The sequence below is a fragment of the Aedes aegypti genome, chromosome 2, assembly GCF_002204515.2.
Source record: "Aedes aegypti strain LVP_AGWG chromosome 2, AaegL5.0 Primary Assembly, whole genome shotgun sequence".
NCBI lineage: Eukaryota > Metazoa > Arthropoda > Insecta > Diptera > Culicidae > Aedes > Aedes aegypti.
The window spans coordinates 176,023,788-176,045,262 of NC_035108.1; the positions used below are offsets into that span (position 1 = coordinate 176,023,788).

The window sequence follows — 21,475 nt, forward strand, 5'->3', positions numbered from 1 at the left end:
ATGTTTTTTCATAATTAAATTTAAATTATATTAGAATTGTATAGGGCATCTGACATCAAGGAAAAAGAGGTAGGAAAGGTATAGGGATTAAATTAATTTATTTCATATTCTAATTTATTTTCTAAATTTCTATTTTCATTTGATTATTTCTAGACCACATACTTAATGTAATTCAATTGCCTCAAATTATTATATACAATAGATATTTACATAAAAAACTATTAACAAAAAAACACATTGAAATATGGTACAAAATATTGTAACTTTTTTGAAAGGTTACAGCGTACAGCCAGAATATTCGTGGTCTTTACTAAGTGACCAGCCCACTGAAGTCTGCCGTATTTAACACGCTTAATAATATTCGCATATTTCTACACTTGAGACAATTCGCGCCACACACCATTTTCAAGCTTCCCACCGAGTATTGTCCGCAGCACTTTACGCTCGAAAACATCGAAGGCCTTTTTAAACATGCACGCTTCGTGCACGTATATTATTTTTCACTGAATCGTACGCTGCCTTGAAATCAATAAACAGAAGGTGGGTCTGCAAGTCATACTCCCGGAATTTATCTAAGATCATTCGCAATGTAAATATCTGGTTCATTGTTGATCGGCCCTCACGAAAACCACCCTGGAATTCGCCGCCGAAGGACTCCTCGAGCGGTCTCAGACTGTTAAACAGGATGCGTGACAGTTATTATTATTATTATTATTATCTTTATTAGGGAGATTTTCAGCCCAGGGCTGGTTCATTTTCATAGCGTGACAGTATTTTGTATGCAGGAGAGTCCCTCTGTAACACTGCACACGTTTTTATCTCAGGTTTATGGACAAAAGGTCGAAATACAAAAGTTCGAAAGGCAGAGTTAATTTTACATGTTTTCCTCAAAGTTCAATACTCACATCAAAACACTTTTGAAAAGATTCTACCCCGTAACCCCGAATGCCATCACCTGAACGCACCATTACGCTGAATGCTATTGCCCCGACTATATAATTGCCTTAAATAACACTGTCACGTAATATTGAGATCCGGGGTAACGCCATTCTAGGAACTGGAACTCAAGGTGATGGCCTTCAAGTTTATGGCATTCGTGGTAATGGAATTCTGTACTAAAGGGTATAATTTTTAAAGGATATATGAAATATGATAAATACAGAGCCGTTATTGATTATGTGTAACTTCCAGTTTTGGTTACCGGAAGATCGTAAATTATATTGTGGCCCTGTTCTCCTACACAAACTACACAAGATTTCTCTGTGAATTTTCATTATATTCGATCACAAACGTTGTCTGTGCAGTTAAAACTCACCAGCCAAATGCAAACAAAAAAACGTACTTTGGAAGCTACACAAACTTTTCCAAGCAGGCGAAGACAAACATTCAAAATTAAGCACTGTAAAAGCTACAATTTTTAATATAATCGAACAAAATAATAACGGATGTTTAACAGATTGCATTATTTTCTTCTATTCCGTAACGCTGTTTTCTACATGGTTAATTCCACACACTACTTACACTGAAAAACTAAACCAAGTTTGACGGATTGCTACCTATGACAGAAAACTGAATCCTGAAAGTATTCTTTGACGTATACTTGTGTTTGATATACAAAAGGTACCAATGAGTTGCATGTTGTATCGTGCTGCAAAAACTGATTTGATTACATAATGAAATTGGCTCCACAATATCTTATAGCACTTGAGCATTTAAAAAATCAGGTAATTGTTGAAATCTCTTACGACATATAAGTGCAATGTGTCATTGAAAACATTTGAACATGTATAATAATTAATAATTATTATATTTAAATTATTTTTTCTAATGGTTACACTTCCAAAAGGGCGTTGTTATTCAAAACTTCACCCAGAAGTTACAAATAACTAATTAAACAAACTTTGAATCAAATTTTAATGGTATATTTCTTCTGATAATCACGGCCAATGAAAACCCGTTCAAATATCTTAGATTTCTTTTGAATTTGTGAACTTATACAATCAAAAGGGTGTAACTGAAGAACGGATCCTACGATTTATTTGCAATTTTGTCCAGACATGCAGCATAGCTATAGAAAACGACTGGTGAGCACAGATTTGATGGAGATTTTTTTTCTGATAATAACGGTCATGGGAGCACCGTGCTAATAAATGTATATACTGTTGCTGAGATTTGACCTGCAGTTCAAAAAGCTTTGGCAGGCCTGGTCTAATTTCACCAAGTGCATGACTTATCCTCAAAAGCGCAACATAGCCAACCGTTTAATAAGGCACGGTTGTGATCGAACAACCATCATCTTATGGTTTCCAATGTCAAGCTTTGGGGAGTGCAACTAAAGATTTTTGCAGTATTATTTTTTCTCATATAAAAATATAAACTGCATGTTTGCTTAGCTCAAAATTTTACAACTAGTAGGCGCTAGTGAGCAACAAATATTACAAATCAATCTCACGATGCGGAACAGCTACAAAGTCGCTGTTTTCGGCAAATTTGTTCGTTAGATTTAGGACTATGCACTGTATACTTGATTATTTCGATATTCTAACACTAAGAGATGCTAGTAAGCATTTATTGCTTATGTAACGGTTGATACAGTTTCAATAGAAGGCTGGTGTTTTCGGTAAAGTTGTTCGTTAGACCGAGAACTATACGCTGCATGTCTAATATGTCCATTAGACTGATGCAAATTTTGAAGATTTTGCTCCCCTGTGCTTAAACGATTCAAAGACATTTCCTTAGGCGGGAATTGCCTACATGATCATCAATTAACTGTGCAATTCAAAGAATTTAAAAATGCGATAGTTATCGTAGTTTTACATATGATCAAATAAGCACTATGGCCATAACTGGAACACTTTCCCAATATCTCTCCATCGTGAGAGCTATTAAGACTATGCTTCCAACAAAGTTGTTAGTTAGGTTGAGGACTACGTGCTGGTATGCTCGATTATTTCAATTTTCTGTTATTAGTTTTAGTTTTCAATGTTACGACAAATTATAATAAGAATATCAGATTACAGTCAAACCCTCTTTCGATGAAAATTATCGAAAAATTGATGAATTTAACAAACATTAAAAGTTGCGGAAACAGAACGTGAATATTACGCAAGAACCGGAAGTGTAATAAGGCAGCACCCATTTATTACGTAACGTCAAAATTGGAAATTTTCGACAAACTTCCCCCCCCCTCCTCGTAACGCTTTTTGTATGAAGAAAATTGAATTTTAGTATGAGCCGTAGCGCTTGAGCCGTAACGCTTGAGGAAGAGATGTGGAGCTTTGAAAATATGATCGTTTTACAAAGGGATGGTTAATCGCAGATAATATGATTGAAAAATGAAACACCTGAATGGCGCTGAGAACACAGACATAGAAGGTCAGGATAGCGAAGGCAGCTCCCACGATGGGGGAAGTTAAGGATTCCATTCAACAGCTCAACAACAACAAGGCCGCTGGCAAGGATGGTATCGGAGCCGAACTCATCAAGATGGGCCCGGACAGGTTGGCCGCTTGTCTGCATCAGCTAATAGTCAGAATCTAGGAAACGGAACAGCTACCGGAGGAGTGGAAGCAAGGCTTTTTATGCCCTATCTACAAAAAGGGCGACAAACTGGAGTGTGAAAATTATCGTGCACTCACTTTTCTAAACGCCGCCTACAAAGTGCTATCCCAGATTCTCTTCCGTCGTCTATCACCTATAGCAAACGAGTTCGTGGAAAGTTATCAAGCAGGTTTCATCGACGGCCGCTCGACAACGGGCCAGAACTTTTCAGTGCGGCAAATCCTCCAGAAATGCCGTGAGTACCAGGTCCCTTCGCACCATCTGTTCATCGATTTCAAGGCGGCATACGACAGTATTGACCGTGTAGAGCTATGGGACTAGAACAGCTTTCCCGGGAAGCTCACAAGATTGATCAGAGATGACGGACGGTGTACAAAACGGCGTGAAGATCTCGGGTGAACACTCCAGTTTGTTCAACGGGACTACGACAGGGCGATGGACTTTTGTGCCTGTTGTTCAAAATTGCGCTTGAAGGTGTCATGCGGAGAGCCGGACTTAACAGTAGAGGCACGATTTTCACGAGATCCAGACAATTTGTTTGCTTCGCGGACGATTCGAGGAAGACGGCGTGTGGCGGCGAAGGATGAACCACGAGCTCGCTCAACTCTACGGCGAACCCAGTATACTGAAGGTAGCTAAAGCTGGAAGGATACGCTGGGCAGGGCATGTTGCAAAAATGCCGGACAACAACCCTGTAAAGAAGATGTTCGCTACAAATCCAGTCGGAACAAGAAGGCGTGGGGCGCAGCAAGCTAGGTGGATTGACCAGGTGCTCCGGGACCTGGAGAGCGTGGGTCTCAGTAGAGGATGGAGAGAAGTGGCCATGAACCGAGTGAATTGGTGACATGTTGTTGGCGAGGTTTTATCAAGCTAATTTGATGTAAAACCAAATAAATAATTATAATGATTGAAAAATAAACTTGATATGCAGCCATTCCATGAAAAACCGATCTAGTGGTTCACCGAATTCCGTGAAAATTTGCTATTTTGTTCCTTATCCGAAATAAGGATACACGTGTTTTTGGATTTTTTGATTAGGGTGACCTTTTCCGAATTAATGTGACCAGAAAAATTACGATTTTGCAAAAACATTATTTCTAAAATGTAAAGAAAAAATTCTAGGTTTTATATTTTTTCTGAAAGTTGAAATCTTAAGCTTTAATTCCATAAAAAAAGATTGGAAATCGGTTGAGCTGTTCAAAAGTTACGATATTTTTAAAAATATAAAATCTAATGCGCTGAGACCTACAGTGTGTGCCGATGAAAAATGATCGATTCTTTATTTTCAAAAAAATATATCTCAAAAACCAAAAACCATACATCGCTGTAAATTTGACAGTAAACGTAAATTTTTCTGAACTTTCAAGAAAAAATGAGAACAGCAATGGCCCCTTTGGTCCCGAGGCCTTCAAAACACGAAAAAACGTAAATTATTGAATTTTTTTTCATGTAAAAAAACAATTTTTGTGAAATTTTGCATTTTTCCTAAAAAGTCAAAATGTTTAACTTTCATTTCGTCCAAAAAGATTGAAAATCGGTCAAACGGTTCAAAATTTAATAAAAAAAATCGTGATTTTTCTGGTCACTCTAATTCTGAAATGGTCACCCTAATCAAAAAATCCAAAAACACGTGTATCCTTATTTCGGATAAGGAACAAAATAGCAAATTTTCACGGAATTCGGTGAACCACTAGATCGGTTTTCCATGGAATGGCTGTATGTGTATTGTGAATCACACGCCTATGAGCTGTGGATATTTTGCAGATCTTAGATGTTCACCCATATTGAAGCCGAAAATTTCAAATTTCGAGTTATCTAGTTGTAGCATCAAGGGGACAATATGTATACTGGGACCCTCAGACGGACGAGTCATGCAACACATCAATCTTCGAGATTTTACAACAGAATTGTATTACAATACAAATTGAGTAATTGTATGCAACATAGGGCCATCTACAAGTACCTTTGGAATATCCTAGAGTCAATTCCAGAACCCCGGAAAAGGACAACAGTCTGATATTCGCAAACCATATCATACAACACATCAATCTCAAGATTTTTCTTCAGAAGTATAATATGATGCAAATTGAGTAATTTCTTGCAACATAGGGTCATTTACAAGTATTTGCGGGACCCTGAAAAGGACAACAATTTTTTGATTGCAACTAATATCATGCAACACATCGCCATTTTTTGCTGGCAATGTAATACGATGCAAACTGAATAATCATTGTAACATAAGGTCAACTACAAGTTCTTCCACAATGGTGCCGATTCCAGGACCCTGGAGAAGGACATCAATCCGACGATTGCAATCCATATCATGCGACATATCAATCTCAATGTTTTTCACTGAGAGTATGATATAATGCAAATTTAGTAATTTCTTGCAGTCTAGGGTCATTAACCAGTACTCCGGGATGCTCTGGAGCCGATTAAGGGACCCTGGAAAACGACGTCAATCTAATGATTACTAACCCTATCATGCGACACATCAATCTTCAACATTTTACGCTGGCAGTGTAAAGATTTAAAATCAGGCCCAAAGCACATACACTGTATATTTTTTAACAAAAATACTTAAATTAACTGTTTATTTAACATCAACTGTCCGACTTCCATATAAGACACGCATGTTTGACGGAGAGATTAATTATCATCATAATATGATTATGTCATACAATTCGAACATATCGGAAATTTGATTGTTTTATTAAGTTAATATGTGTAAAAGATTAAAACCGATCTTTATTAACTCTCTGATCGAAAATACCCCGTTTTACGATAACTAGAGTAGTGAACTAGCGTAAGATTATTTTACAATAGAAATGGAAGCCATGTCCATTCAACTTCTAGATGTCCATTCAAGAGATTCCATGAAGATGTTTATTCAACCTATTCTACCATCATTTTTAATTATCTAAAATAATTGTTATGACTTTTAATGATTCTTCCACGTAGTAACATGCAGATAGTTATTTCAATTTAAAAATAACCGCAATCTGGAATAAAATTGGCGGGAATTTGTATAACTTATGTGATAGATGATATAACAACGAAATGAATGAAAATCGTTTTAGAATATATTTGTAAATCATATAAATTTATCGATTCAATCCCACTATGCACAAAGCATCGTTTTGATACCGGGTGGCTGCATATTTTCTCCACCTGAGTGCAAGAAGAGAAACATTATGAAAGTATGCATCCATCCATAGTCGTCCCGGGCAATGACGACGATGATTTGCCGGCAACGTCTGTCGGCAGCGGAAAGAGATCATAGTCTAGTCTGTTGGTTGTTTGGCCGTGTACAACATGTGATTTGGGAATACCAAACATATGTTTTATATTGTCGATTCCTTTTTCTTTTTTTTGCTCTGTGTGGATCTGGACCAAAACAGTGACGGGGTGGTATCTGTACGATTTTCATGTTAGTGCTGCCTACGAGAGGGTAATTTGTTTCGACCACACAGCCGCTGGCAGTGTCAATTTGGATGAGTGAGCAGTTTAATTTGAGCGAACAGCTAAAGCCGTAGATAAGACGTTCCGCTCGGTGCAGACAGAGTGATTGGTTTCCGACAGGTTGGCGATTGAGTGCGTTGTGTTTGGAGATTTAAATTAACCATACAGTGAATGCTCATTCCGGTTGTAAGTTTGTAGAGGATATGTTTCACTCATATCTGGGATTTATTGCTGTTGATGTAGGAACACTCGGTTAGCAGGGCAGTGAAAGTTGCAAATAACACGTTATACGTACATCCCATACTATGTCATACATACTTTGTCATTATAAGAACACAAAAATTAGATAGCTAAAGAATACTGGATAAAGGTATTCTGGTCTCATTCTCGAGTAGATTTTTAGTTATGATACTTTTTCAGGACTTCGCTGTTCTATATTTTTTTGATTTGAGATTTCTATAAAATATAGTATTTTGCGTAGTAGCGTATCTCGTGCAACATTTCCCGGGAAACGATATTTCCCGTGATTCCCGTTTCCTGGGAAATGATCATCTGTTTCCCGGGATTCCAGTATTTCCCGGGTAGTTCTTTTAAAATAAATTGACCAACTATTTTCAAACAAAAACCATCGCACAATTCACTTTTCATATTATTCTAACCAATTACCTCACTATATCACTAGTTATATTTCAATGTTGATTTGTTGTTTTTCATGATGAAATAGTTGTTGATAAAATTGATATCGTTTTTGACTATATGTTTTTCCAAAAAATATTATATGCTATACAAAATAAAGGATTTTCCGAGGGATCTTTCCTATGAATTCAGTCTGTTGTTTTATAAAGTATTCATGGATGTAATACTTTCAACATAGGACTCTTGATGGTTTAGTTCTAGTGCTTAAAAAATTGATTCAATGTTGGTAAACATTATTTGAACATCATACAATTTGTCAAGAATAAGCTTTACATATGTGTGGTACTGAATGAACATTGTCATAGATCTTGTCTTTCGACCCTGTCAGCCATCATGACAATCAAAAGCCTGTTGAAAGAAGTCCGAGAATGTAGCGTCGGATCGGACATCAAACGATCTAGTAGGCATGGCACAACTTCGACGCCTCACTCCTATAGTAACGTCAGATGTAATGAAAGGTACTTCGTGGGGCTCCCGCTTGCCAACAACGATTCTGAGCTCCACAACATGGACTTTTGCCTAACGTTAAAAACTTTTGTTTATAACATTGCCTATCGTTTAAATCGAAGCAACAATTTTAAGAAACATGAATAAATTGTCCACAAAAAAAGAAAAAAAAAAGCCATACAAATTAACTGGAACAAAATAAATATACATAAAGCACAAATAATTGAAAAGAAACTTCAAATTTGAAAAGTGGCGTAGTACCAGCCGATCCATCAGCTAAATCGAAGCTTCACGTAATTCACAGAAATTACATAAAATTCCACCTTTCACTTTAAATCAATTTTTCTACATATTCCATCAGCTATTTCTTAAGCGTTCCCTGCATGTTTCGTACAAAAATTCGTCCCAATAATATCTTAGATTTTTTATGAATTTCGTCAACATTTTTTTCTGAAATGCTCTAAAAATTTCTAACAATGGATCGAAAATCTCGTCCATGTTTCTCAAGAGGTTTCTTTAGAAAACGTCTCAGGATTTTATTATGGAAATTTTCCAAAGGATTAATCTGAGGTTTTTTTCATAATTTTTTTTAGAAGTGACTCATCTTTAGGAGTGTTTTCAACTGAAGATAATTAACATGAATTATTTTAGAGATTCCTCTATTGCTCGCTGAAGCAGTATTAAAAATAATGTTATTGAGGAGTTCTTCTAGCTGTTCTCCTAAACATTCTTTTCAGAACATTTTCAATTTTTTCTTCCTTTTCCACCTCAGCAAGCATTCATTCAAGGTTTCTTAGAGGTATTCTGCTTGAAACATTTTTAGAAACAGAAATTCTTAAGAAAGTTTCAAGAGATTAACAATTTATCCATGAAATTGTGCTTAAATTTCTTCGGGGAATCAATCAGAAACTCCACAAATCTGAAGTGCGCTCTTCCGTTTTTTCAAGAATTTCTCCAGGGATTTTCTTGAGAAACTCCTTAAGAAATTTCTTCAGAAATCGCACTATTAATATTTCCCGGCATTGTCTTGGGGTATCAAAATTGGCCCCATCATTCCTGCAACGGATATCTCAGGATCCTTATGAGCTAGACGGTTGGTGTTTTCGGCAAAGTTGTTCGGAAGAACAAGACCTACCTGGCACTGAAAAATCTGTTTGGGAATTCGTCCGCTAAGTAGCGCTAGTAACATTTTTTCTTAAATTTTCTATAACTCAAAATCCTAATGAGCTAGAAAGTTGGTGTTTTCGGCAAAGTCTGGCAGTGGAAGATCTGTTTGGGAATTTGTTATTTACCCTGATCAACTAATTTTTAGAACTAGGATAGTTTATTTTGGAAAGGCTTTACTTACCTTCTTGTGGAATCATTATAATTTCAAGACCGTAAGAGACTCAATATTATAATGCATAATTTAAATACAGTCGAAGCTCGTTATGGCGACATCGCAAGGGACCGTCGGTATACGGAGATGTCGCTTTAAAATCGTCGTTATGAAGAAGTTGGATGTCGTTATGGAGCATGGAGGAATAAAACGACCATAATATGTACTAAAATAGCTAAACGAATGTCGTTATATTGAGTGACTATTGAATATAACACTAATGTCGCAATAGAGAACGGTCGAAACAAAGAAATGTCGCTATAAAAGTTGAAACTAGTATGGAAATTTGAAGGGACCATCGGAACTGTCGTTATAGAGAGATTTGTCGCAATAAAAGTTGTCGTTATTTTTATATCCTGCAAATATAAGAATAAAATAATATGTTAATCAGTCCACAGTTCGGGAAGTCTCTCTTCTGCGCCTACGGTAGCCAGTATTTATCAGTAATATCACTTGAGATAGGTAGACATGACAGTCCTTTCCCCTTTAGAAACTTTATATCATTACATCATTATCGTTACAACAACGAACAAACGAAAATATACCCAACAAATTCCACAGCTGTAACTTCATGACTACAACAAGACATTCAAATCATTGGATTCATACTGCTTTGCTCAACATTACATTTGACAACTTCGTCAACACTAAAGAACAATTTCGTTCATCTCAATATAGCAATCGCTTCACAAAAGAACAACTATGTTCACAATATACGACAATTTCGTCAGCTCTGAAGAACAATTTAGTTCAACTCAAATTGGTAATTTCACCACACTCAAATAAATAAAATTGGCAAACTCACCACCTCAAAGAAAACGATAATCGCCAACACACATTTCCATGATCCTCGTCGCCACTTTTATATCCTGCAAATATAAGAATAAAATAATATGTTAATCAGTCCACAGTTCGGGAAGTCTCTCTTCTGCGCCTACGGTAGCCAGTATTTATAGCTCAGAAATCCCATAGGTACGAACAAGTAAAAGGTAGAGTCATAAGAAATATCTATTGAGATAGGTAGACATGACAGTTATAACGAGCTTCGACTATACCAATGTATTCTGACATTTTCTGGAATTTTGTTTATTGAAGAACTGTGCAGATTTTGAGTTTGAATATATATGAAAGATTCGCAACAATCAGATGAATATGATAGACCAATTGTATCGATCGTTTGATAACAAGAATATATGAAATATCATTGGAAATAGTTTTACTAGGAATATCAATGAGCTTTACTGTTTACGTGTTTTTTTTTCTTTTTGGTTGCAACAAAGGTAACTCTCCCGATCATAATAAGCATAATACTCGATGAACGCAATACATATGCATAATGAAAGATAGTTATTTAAAACCATATATCTTAGTCAAATTTCCATCATCTATGAAAAATGTCCATCGTAAGAGAAATAAAAGATCAATCAACGTTGTGCTTTTAATCGCATTGAATTATCTTTTCTAAACACTCATCTAGATGTTATCCAAAAAATGTACATAATTTGAATCAAAATTATCCCTACCAGGTTTTAATGTTTGAGCAATTTGCAAGTTTCCTATTTTAGAAGATCTTGGACATCTGAAAAACTTTTTCAAAGGCATCTACGTTTTAATGTATGGAGACCATGAGATTGAAAAGTTAGTTAGTTAAAAGAAAATTAAGGTATACACTAGAGAAATCGGTTATAGAGGAAAGTAGAGTAGCTTGAAAATTTATGCAAAAGAAATCAACAAATTAGTAGGGTAAATCGCCAAATGTTGAACGGTTAAGATAGACGTTTTTATGCTATTTGATTTTAACCCTCTAATACCTTAATTTTTATTTTCGATCTAAATATCATTTTTCGTTATCTAAAATCGTTCTAAACACGTTTTGGGCAATGATTTATTTTTATTCACGAATTTGTGAATTTTGGTTTTTGATTTTTATAATTTTTATTTTTGAACATCCCTATCCTTTTTCATTTTTTCTTGAAGCCTCTTCTGGTTACTGATTTTTGGCAATAATAAAAATTTAAATTTTCAGGATACTTTTAAAAATATGAAATTTTTAATTTTTTTCTGTGATATATTTTATTTTCCGTGTAATTAACGGAAAAACAGGTTTAAAATTATTTTAATACCACCAAGCTCTTCTTCTGTAATAGGTTGATCGTAGAAAAATATAAAAGGTTCGCATTTTTATATTACACGTTAAATGAACCCCAGGCATTTGTAGGTTATAAAGGAATACAATTTTTCAAACAATTTTCAAAAATAGAAAAAAAGTTTCAAAAGTCATAAAAAACTTGTCTTATATGCATGTTATGAGTCAAGGTTAAAGCCACAAATAAAATCATTTTGATTTCTGAGCTACGAAAAAATACACAAAATTCCAAAGTGTACCCCGTCTAAAGGCGGGGTTGGGTATTAGAGGGTTAATGGAAATTCTGATAGAAAGGTTGCTAAAAAAAGCATTCAATACTGTAGGCAATTGTTTAACATTATTCCTGTTACGTTTTTTGGCACTGTAATGTCCATTTTGAAGTAAAAAAATATATATTTAGAAAGATAGTTCTATACCCAATTGTTGAACGCATACATAACCCATCTTATCCTAATGTTGAACGATTGTCGCCAAATGTTGACCGCTTTACTCCCGCATTCATTCAACTTGCAAATTCGCGCTCCTCGTCGGTTGTGAGGACAGGATAAGGTCCACGAAGCACTTTCCCTGACTACTCTGGGCTGCGACGGAAGTGAATCGTACCCTTCGGCACTCCATAGACTTTAGCGGCTTCTCCTAATGTACATTACCTTCGACATTACAGCATCAATCGCGAGATTGAGGTTATACTCCGGATAAATCGGCAGCCGATGCATAATTTCAATCATGATGTAAACAAACAAACGGTGATGGCATTGATGCCATAGTGAAGATAGTAAAATTCGAAAAAGATTCAGGATATAGCCAGGGATGCAATTAATTATACTTTACCGAATTGCGTTTTTCATCATTGAAACAGACACCATTATAGGATTTTTTATAATAATTATTCAACAGATATTAAAGCAATAAACAATACTATATTGTGTAATGCAACATTCCATTTGAATACAGGTGTTTGCTACGAAAATTAAAAAAACTGGCAATACTGTTGATGAAACCAAGACGGTCATGTTATGCTAGTGTTCAACAAATGGAAAATGTACGTGAAACGAAAGTGCAATTGAAAATGTTTTTATGTAATTAATAGGTACGAGTAAATTGTACGGATGTTTAGAAAATAACTAAAGTAGACTTTTACTGATATCGTGAATAGGTGCTTAACCCAATAAACGTAGTATGTTTTACTACACAGCTTATTTCATAGCAGCCCCAGCTTAAGTTTTTTTCTAAGAGAATTGCAATTTTCGTTCCACCTACCGATAAAAAATTTCAATCAATATTTCGTTTAATAAATTAATGTGCTAATTAAATTTATTGTGTCCAATAGTACAGCTAACTTACAAAATAATATGTATAATTTATTGAAACTGTTTGAAAATGGTTCAATTTCCTGTTTTAACATGGTTTTTACAGATCGTTCAACATTTGGGTACCGTTCAACAATTAGCGAATTACCCTAAAGGGTCGTCCATTAACCACGGGGTGATTTTTTTAAGATTTCTGACCCCTTCCCTCTACTCGTGGTATATTGTTCATACAAATATTTAAAAATGTCTATGGACCGTGATCATTGACCAGACCCCTCCTCTAAATGGCCACATGGTTTATGGACGACCCCTAAAGTAGATAGCAGAATCTTAAAATGCACAAATAATTAAAAAAACGGAGGATGATTTGAACCGTTTAAACATTTTCACCATAGACGCCAACGCTCTAGCTTATCAGAATTTTTCAAAATTAACGCCACCGAATAGAACTTTGAACATTTGGTTTCTATCAACATCCTAGATTTGTGCCTAAACCTAACCATATGAAGACAGCTTATCAGTCTTTATATAAAGAGGTGTGCATGTAATTGTTACTAGTGTCTCATATTAGATGGATCCAATATCAGATTTTTCACTGACAAATAATACCTTAGATAATCTTTCAACAAAATTTCTCAAAACATCTACTGTGTTGCTTATCAGGGTCAAAAGCTAGACAAATAAAAGAAATCATTCACGTCACTAGTCACGTCTAGCGCCCCCTAGCGAATAAATTCCCAAACATATATATTGCCGTCAGAAACTCCTTGATCTGCTAAATAACTTTGCCGAAAACGCCAACCAGAAGAAGCTAGAAAGCTCATCCGGAATATTACCTATCGGATAAATCCCCAAACAGATTTCTTACTGCCAGATAGCCCTTGTTCTGCTGAACAAGTTTGCCGAAAACTCTAACTTTTTAGCTCATCATGATCTAGAAATATAGAAAATTGCTGAAAAAATGTTATTAGCGCTGCCATGCGGACGAATTTCCAAACAGATTTTTCACTGCTCTCGGTCCATATTTCACCGTCAGATAGCTCTTGTTTTACTGTGCAACTTTGCCGAAAACACCAACTTTCTAGCTCATCCGGATCTAGAGTTATAGAAAATTTGAGAAAAAGTGTTATTAGCGCCACCCAGTGGACAAATTCCCAAATAGATTTATCACTGTCAGGTAGCCCTTGCTCTACCGAACAACTTTGCCGAAAACACCAACTTTTTAGCTCATAAGGATTTTGAGTTATAACTAAATTAAGAGCAAATGCTACGACCGCCACCTATCGGACGAATTCCCAACCGATTTTTCACTGTCAGATAGCCCTCGGTTCACTGAACAATTTTGTAGAAAACACCAACTTTCTAGCTCATAAGGATCTTGAGTTATAGAAAATTTAAGAAAACATGTTACTAGCGCCACCTAGCGGACGAATTCCCAAACAAATTTTTCAGTGCCAGGTAGCCCTTGTTCTACTTTACCGAAAACACCAACCGTCTAACTCATAAGATATCCGTTGCAGGGATGATGTGGCCAATTTTGGTACTCTAAGGCAATCCGGAACAACTCCGGAACCACCTGGACCATGTTTCCAAAACTTTCAGACCTTAAACTAGAAGAGTTTTTAGTGTGTTTTTCAGCACGCAAAAGTATGTTGGCTGGATGAAAGTTAACATCTTTAGATGTTACTCTATAAAGGTATTATCCGGATATTTTATTTCAGGGAAAATTATGATTTGATCTGAAGGAATGCCCGGTGTACAAACATCTTGTTTTTTTTGTATTACTTTAAGGGGACAGGATCCGTCATTGATTTCGGAATTTTCAAAAGCAGTTTTTTCGTTCAGGATCGAGAAAATTTATAGGAAAATGTGTTCACTGTATTCGATCCAGTTTGTGCTCAACTTCCGAGCCGATCAGTCGATGCTTTTCGAGCGAGCGTACTTTCGGAAGTCTTTTCACGGATTATATCATACGTTTATTCACTGTTCATCAACCAATCGCTTCGATCGTCGTGAATCGCAACCGTTGCGTTGCTTTCTCCGCGATGCCGCGCCGCGAAAACACGTTTCGCGTTGACTATTCGCAGTTTCCAAAACATCTTTCGCACGAAGAAATTCTGAAATTCGTTTCGAATGAACTCGGTCTAACGCGAGAAAATGTGCTCCTCTTACAACCAAGCAGGAGGCTTGGATGTACATTCGTGGAGGTGAACAACCTCGCTCTTGCAGAAGCGATCGTGAAACAACACGACAACAAACACGAGTTTGTGTTTGACGGGAAGGCCTACAAGCTGCGTATTACGATGGAAGACGGAGCTGTGGAAGTACGACTATACGACCTCTCCAACGACATCTCCAACGATCAGATAGCCGATTATCTTGCCGAGTACGGCGATGTTCTCCACGTTCGTGACCTTCTGTGGGACGAACGATCTGTTTTCGGCGGTGTCAAGACAGGTGTTCGGATTGCACGAATGGTGGTCAAGAAAAACATTCCTTCTCTCGTGTCGGTGCATGGAGAAGAGACGGCGGTTGGTTACAGGGGGCAGCGACAGACCTGTCTCCACTGCCAAGAGTTCGTGCACGTCGGCATTCCGTGTGTGCAAAATAAAAAACTGCTTGTGCAAAAGCTCCAAGCAGATCAATCGTACGCAAGTATCACGAAGCAGTCAGCACTGCCGAAAAAACCGGCAAAGCCGAACAACGTCCCTTCGGTCGTACCGAAGCATAAGCAAGCACATGAAGCCCGTGCCGTTGTCAACAAACCTGAAAACAACACAATGGCCCCCCCTGCTGGTCCCATCGGTCAAGAAAAATCTCCTGCAGCCCAGGCTGTTGTCAATCTCTCGTCATTTCTAACACCGATTGGTGGCATCTCTCAGCGAAAAGCTGACGGAAATGATACCGACAGCTCCCAAGCATCGTACAAATCCAATAACAGCCGAAGACTACGCAGCCAGCGATCACCACCCGGGAAAAAAATGCGACACAGTAGCGAAGCCAACCAAGCCAATACCGACCACAGCCGAGCTTCTGGGGAGGAATTGCAGCTATAATGGAACACCAGAGGGATGACATCATAGTTTTTCAATATGGTATTTGACAGGTCTTGTTGTGCCTTCATATCGGGAGCATAAATTTATACTCCAGTTGCAATTCTCACGCACACTTATATATTTGTTGAATGTTTACCTTCCGTATGAGTGAAAATGGGACAAAATGCGCCAAACAAGACAAAAACTGCGCAAAGCTGGTATTTGAGAATGTGCATTGCAAGTCTTCGGTTTTCTTATAAGTGGTTTTATCCGCGTTAGCAATGGCATTTAGCCATCGATCCCTCGCATCGGTATGTGTTTGAAACTTATGATGCGAAATGTTATCATCGTGATAATTGTTCTTCTGATTATGAAAATCGACACCGCAAGAAGGAAAACAACACTTCATTGTGCTTTTCACGATAATAGAAATGAAACTTACTTTGGAATGGAAATAATAACGAGCATTATACGTAGATTTTGTGTGCCTAGGTTCGTTTTCCCACATTCACACCAGCTGCATTGCTTATAGCGTAATAGTATTGGTGAGCACTGCTTGCGTTCAGGCAACAAAGAGATAAGAGGCAACAAAGTATGGCCATCATGCCGGCCCCCTGTGGAACACACAAGCGTAAACGTTGGAAGCATTAACATCAACACCATCACCAACCAAACAAAACTAAACGCCCTTCGTACTTTCGCTGGTATCGCCGACCTGGACATCATCTTCTTACAGGAGGTGGAGAATAATCAGCTTACGCTGGCTGGATACAATATTATTTGCAATGTGGACCATTCCAGGAGAGGTACGGCTATTGCTCTAAAAGAGCATATCAAATACTCTCACATAGAGAGGAGTTTGGATGGTAGATTAATTAATTCGTCCTCACGATTACTGGTTAATGGGCATCTCTCACCGCCCTTCCCCATCCAGCGTTCGGTGCGTCAAGGAGACCCCCTCTCGATGCACCTTTTTGTTCTGTATCTACACCCCCTTTTGCGGCGATTAGAACGAGTATGTGGCGATGACGTAATCGTCGCCTATGCAGATGACGTCAGTGCAATCGTCACTGATATCAACAAACTTAACACTATGCGTGATTTGTTCAGAGATTTTGGTCGGGTGTCGGGAGCACGCCTAAATGAAGAAAAAACGACGGCGATCGATGTTGGTCTACTTAATCCTGCCCTGGCTGTTCCATGGCTTCGTACAGAGAATCAGATAAAGATACTTGGTGTGATTTTCTCAAATTCGATACGCGAAATGGTGTCGTTAAACTGGGATTCTTTAGCAACCAAATTTTCGCAACAGGTCTGGTTGCACTCTATGCGTAACTTATCGCTACATCAAAAAGTGAATCTGCTCAACATCTTTCTGCTCTCCAAAATATGGTACATTGGAGCTAACTTAGCTCCAACGACTGCGCACATAGCAAAACTGACGGCCACCATGCGTAGATATCTCTTTCGAGGCATGATCACGACGGTACCAATGCAACAGTTAGCTCGTAGGAAAGAGGACGGTGGGCTAAATTTGCATTTACCATTAATGAAGTGTAAAGCACTTTTGATCAATCGTCACCTTCATGAAAGAGAGTACCTTCCGTTCTACAATACCATTTTATTGCAAGTCAACTCTCCCCCGGCCAATTCTATCACCGATCTTCCATGTCTGAAACAATTACGGAGTAATGTATCGAACCTCCCCTTTCAAATTCGGCAAAATCCTTCGGCCGATCTGATTTATCGTTTCTTTGTGAAAGAAACAGACAAACCAAAGGTGGAATTGGCAGACACTAACACAAACTGGAAACGTGTATGGAGAAATGTTTCAGATCGTGCCCTACAGCCACAACAACGAAGTAATCTGTTCATATGGGCTAATCAAAAAACACCACATCGCCGGCTGCTGTTCACTATGAATCGAGCGAACGGAGAACAATGTATCCACTGTAATATGGCCAGCGAAACGATCCAGCACAAATTTTTTGAGTGCACTAGAGTACACGACGCATTCAGAGTACTACAACAAAAGCTGCTTACTCTAACAGGTGGGCAACGAACGTTTCAGCATGCTGATTTATTGAAGCCTACTCTAGAACAAATTGAAACACCAACTAGAATTTTGATATTAAAAATTTTAAATAATTACATCACTTTCATTCAAGAGTGCAATGATAGAATAGATGTAAATGCATTGAATTTCAATTTAGAAGTCGTAGTTTAAATAATTATGTGAATAATTTTAAGTAAACCAGAACGACCAATAAACGTATGATTAAAAAAAAAAATTCTCCAACCGAAACAAAGTGAACACATTCTCATCGAATAATTTTCAGTTTTGACCAGAAAAACTGCTTTTGAAGTTTTGATGATGACGATGATTACGATGACGGAGCGTTGAACGTTAAAGACATTTGATTGTTTAAGTCTAAAAGACTTTTCAACGGAATTTGTGGATAAAACACAGAGAAAACTTTTGATGATTTTATGGCATAAGTCTATTCCTGGAAAAGTTCTTGACGGAATCTTACGTAGCAACATTAAAACATACAGGTGCAATTTTTGGAGAAATATTGATTGAATATCTTAAACAATTACTGACTGAGTAACTCAAGATTTTTCTGCAAAATTTCTGTTTTTATAAAATTTTGTGATTTTTCTCAATTCAAATGACGAACTATGAACAACATGAAGTTTTGTTTGAAATTAACTCATAAACTTCATTTTTAAAAAGCTTCAGAGGGTTTTTCGAAGACAAAAATAAGAGATTTTTTATTTTAATTCAAAAGCGGTTCACCTTCAAAAGCTATGCAGATAAGCAGAACACACAAACCACCCACTACTTCCTGTTTATTATTAAATTGAAAAATCTCTTGATTACTTACTTTGTCTAAGAACATCCCCCTGAAAATCTTTTAAAAATCACATGCAATGTAATCAATTGTACAGATACCAAAACTTGAGCATGCATTTGATCACTTACCTCTTTCACTGACTGAGTTACAAAGTAATTTTTAACATTAATGATAGTGTCATTTCAATCCTATTATAATTTAGTGTAAGCTTTGTGACATACTTATAAAACATTTTTTTCATGAAATTTTTGAGGAAATCAACGAAACAACTTGTTTCAAATTCAGAATTTTGTTTACATTCTATGACTTGCTATGTTTTAGAGCTGCCATGTGTAATAAAAATTCACTTAAGGGCAATGGGGACAATATGAACATACGGAGCCACCCCGGATTTGACCCGGATTGAGTTCAAATAGCCTCCACAATGAGCCTCCACAATGAATATTCGTTGAAAAACTCGAGATGTTCATAAAACCCTCCCCTTGGTTATGCGACCTTGCCGCGATGGGAGGCCATTAGCTCATATGATGGAAACCAAAGGCGTAATCTGTAGTGGTGGTATCACATTTTGGCATTTTTTGCTTAAAGCCGCGTCATAATTTATATGGCATAGACGCAATAATATCTCGGATGTGATCCAACGGACATTCTGCGTCATTGATAGAATTGATGCCCATTTCAAATAATTAATCTATTCGAAGTGGACATTAATACTATTGGTGACGATCAGTTTGCCTTTTGCTAACCTGAATGATCCGTAGCCACTCTTACTATTAGCTAGCTAGACACATCGTTGTCATATTCGACGTAGGGAATATTACTCTGAGGAAAATTACTAGTAGATTCACTGAGTAGAAATAAGTGGCGACAATCTTATTTTAATATGGTTTTTACATTGCCATAATAAGAAATACCTCTTTTGTACAACGGCATAAATAATCTAATTCCAGCTTCAATTTCGCAAAATTTACAAGTAGAAAGTAGGCGTTCTGAAGCATTGCATTTGGCACTGAAAAGTGAATCTTGTAGTAGACTGTAATAGAAGCCTAAGGTAACTTTACTCTTAAATATTCACTATAATAATGACTATTGAAAGTAAGACGCTGAGATCGATCATTAGGGTACACTTGCTAGTTTCGAGAAACTGAACAGACAAGGAAAGTGACTTTTTTCTTTAAGGATATATGAACGTAATGACCAATAAATACTTTTAACAACAAAAATGACATTAACTTGAACTACTACTAAACAGCCTAATTTTGTTAATACTTGACGACAATTGACATTTAAGACCCTAATCTTACGTAAAAGGCAGGAGTAATCAGAATAGCACTTAAATGACAAATTATTCAAAACCATTTTGACTTGACAGTATAAGTAATGACAATACGAATAAAAAACAGTGTTCATGTGGGCACTATAGCCTAGTCCGTCTGAGTATTGGCCCTGGTAGAGGGGAAACTTGGCAAAAGCCAGACCGAGGGTTCAGCCTTGACAAATTCAGCTGTCAGGCAGCTCCAACTGAATACCATACAAAAAAAAACTCGAGATGTTCATAAAAATGTACAAATTTGTACATAATGTTTTGCAGTTTTCAATTTAGCATATAAGACCATTATAATTATTATTCAGGTAAATTTTACCAATCCATTGATTTTTCTGATAATACTGAAAAATTTGTGCGCGAAATAAGATTGGTTCGTAAACAAAATTATTCTAATAATAAGGTGGCCCATATTGCTCCGATCACCCCTATATTTCATTTCCGTCACTAATATACATCTTTATGTTTTATAATTTCAGCTTCTCACAAAGTCTTCTGTTCGGAAGACCAGATGCGAGTAAATGTGGCCCTACCGTCCAACGACACCAGCACTACCTCCGTATACCTAGAAGGCATGAAAGGATACCCCGAACCAAAGTGTAAACCCACCATCAAGGACACACTGGCGGAGTTTGAGCTGTCTTTGTTGAACATATACGAATGTGGCGTAACCCGTGTAGTCAATAAGATCACTGTAAGGCTTTTTTTTAAGTATACTCGAAATAATGATTAGGTTCACTAACAATTACGTTACCTTTGAAGGGTAAAAAAGTTTTCTACCATCGAGTCATTATCGAAGGGGACCAAGAGTTTGGAAAGGAAGTCATCAATGTGAAGTGCATAACTAACGGACCTCTGTACAATATCACTCACGGAATCGTTAAACGAGATGTGCTGCCTGCGGGATTCCAAGAACCAGAGTACGCTTTTCAATAAACATGAAAATGGTACAAATACTAATCAATTTCGTCTACTTTTTCACAGGGACTTGGAAATCACATCCAATATCACCGGAAGTGCGCCTGAACCATCCCTGGACATTGCTGTGCGACAAGGTAATGTGCGAGTTTCCGGCGACTTGAACGTGAGTCCAGGCACGAACCTGCAAATGGAAATTTTCCTCGACGACAAGTCAGCTCCAATTTACGGCTTGGGCGTCAACTACATGCAGGTTACTGATACGCTCTCGCAGGAAGAAACTATCATCTACAACGGGTATGTAGACATTTTCTCTAATCTATTTGATGATATCTAAACT

The 21,475-nt window shown here is 37.2% G+C and overlaps 1 protein-coding gene across 2 annotated transcripts in view; it reads left to right on the plus strand.

The window, feature by feature from the left end:
* Positions 1-21,475, plus strand: part of LOC5577977 — a 305,412-nt gene that overhangs the window by 273,764 nt on the left and 10,173 nt on the right. For both annotated transcript variants that reach the window (XM_021843222.1, XM_021843223.1), the window contains exons 3-5: positions 20,697-20,911; positions 20,980-21,137; positions 21,202-21,432. In XM_021843222.1, coding sequence (XP_021698914.1) covers positions 20,697-20,911; positions 20,980-21,137; positions 21,202-21,432 — 604 coding nt within the window. The remainder of the gene's footprint in view (positions 1-20,696; positions 20,912-20,979; positions 21,138-21,201; positions 21,433-21,475) is intronic.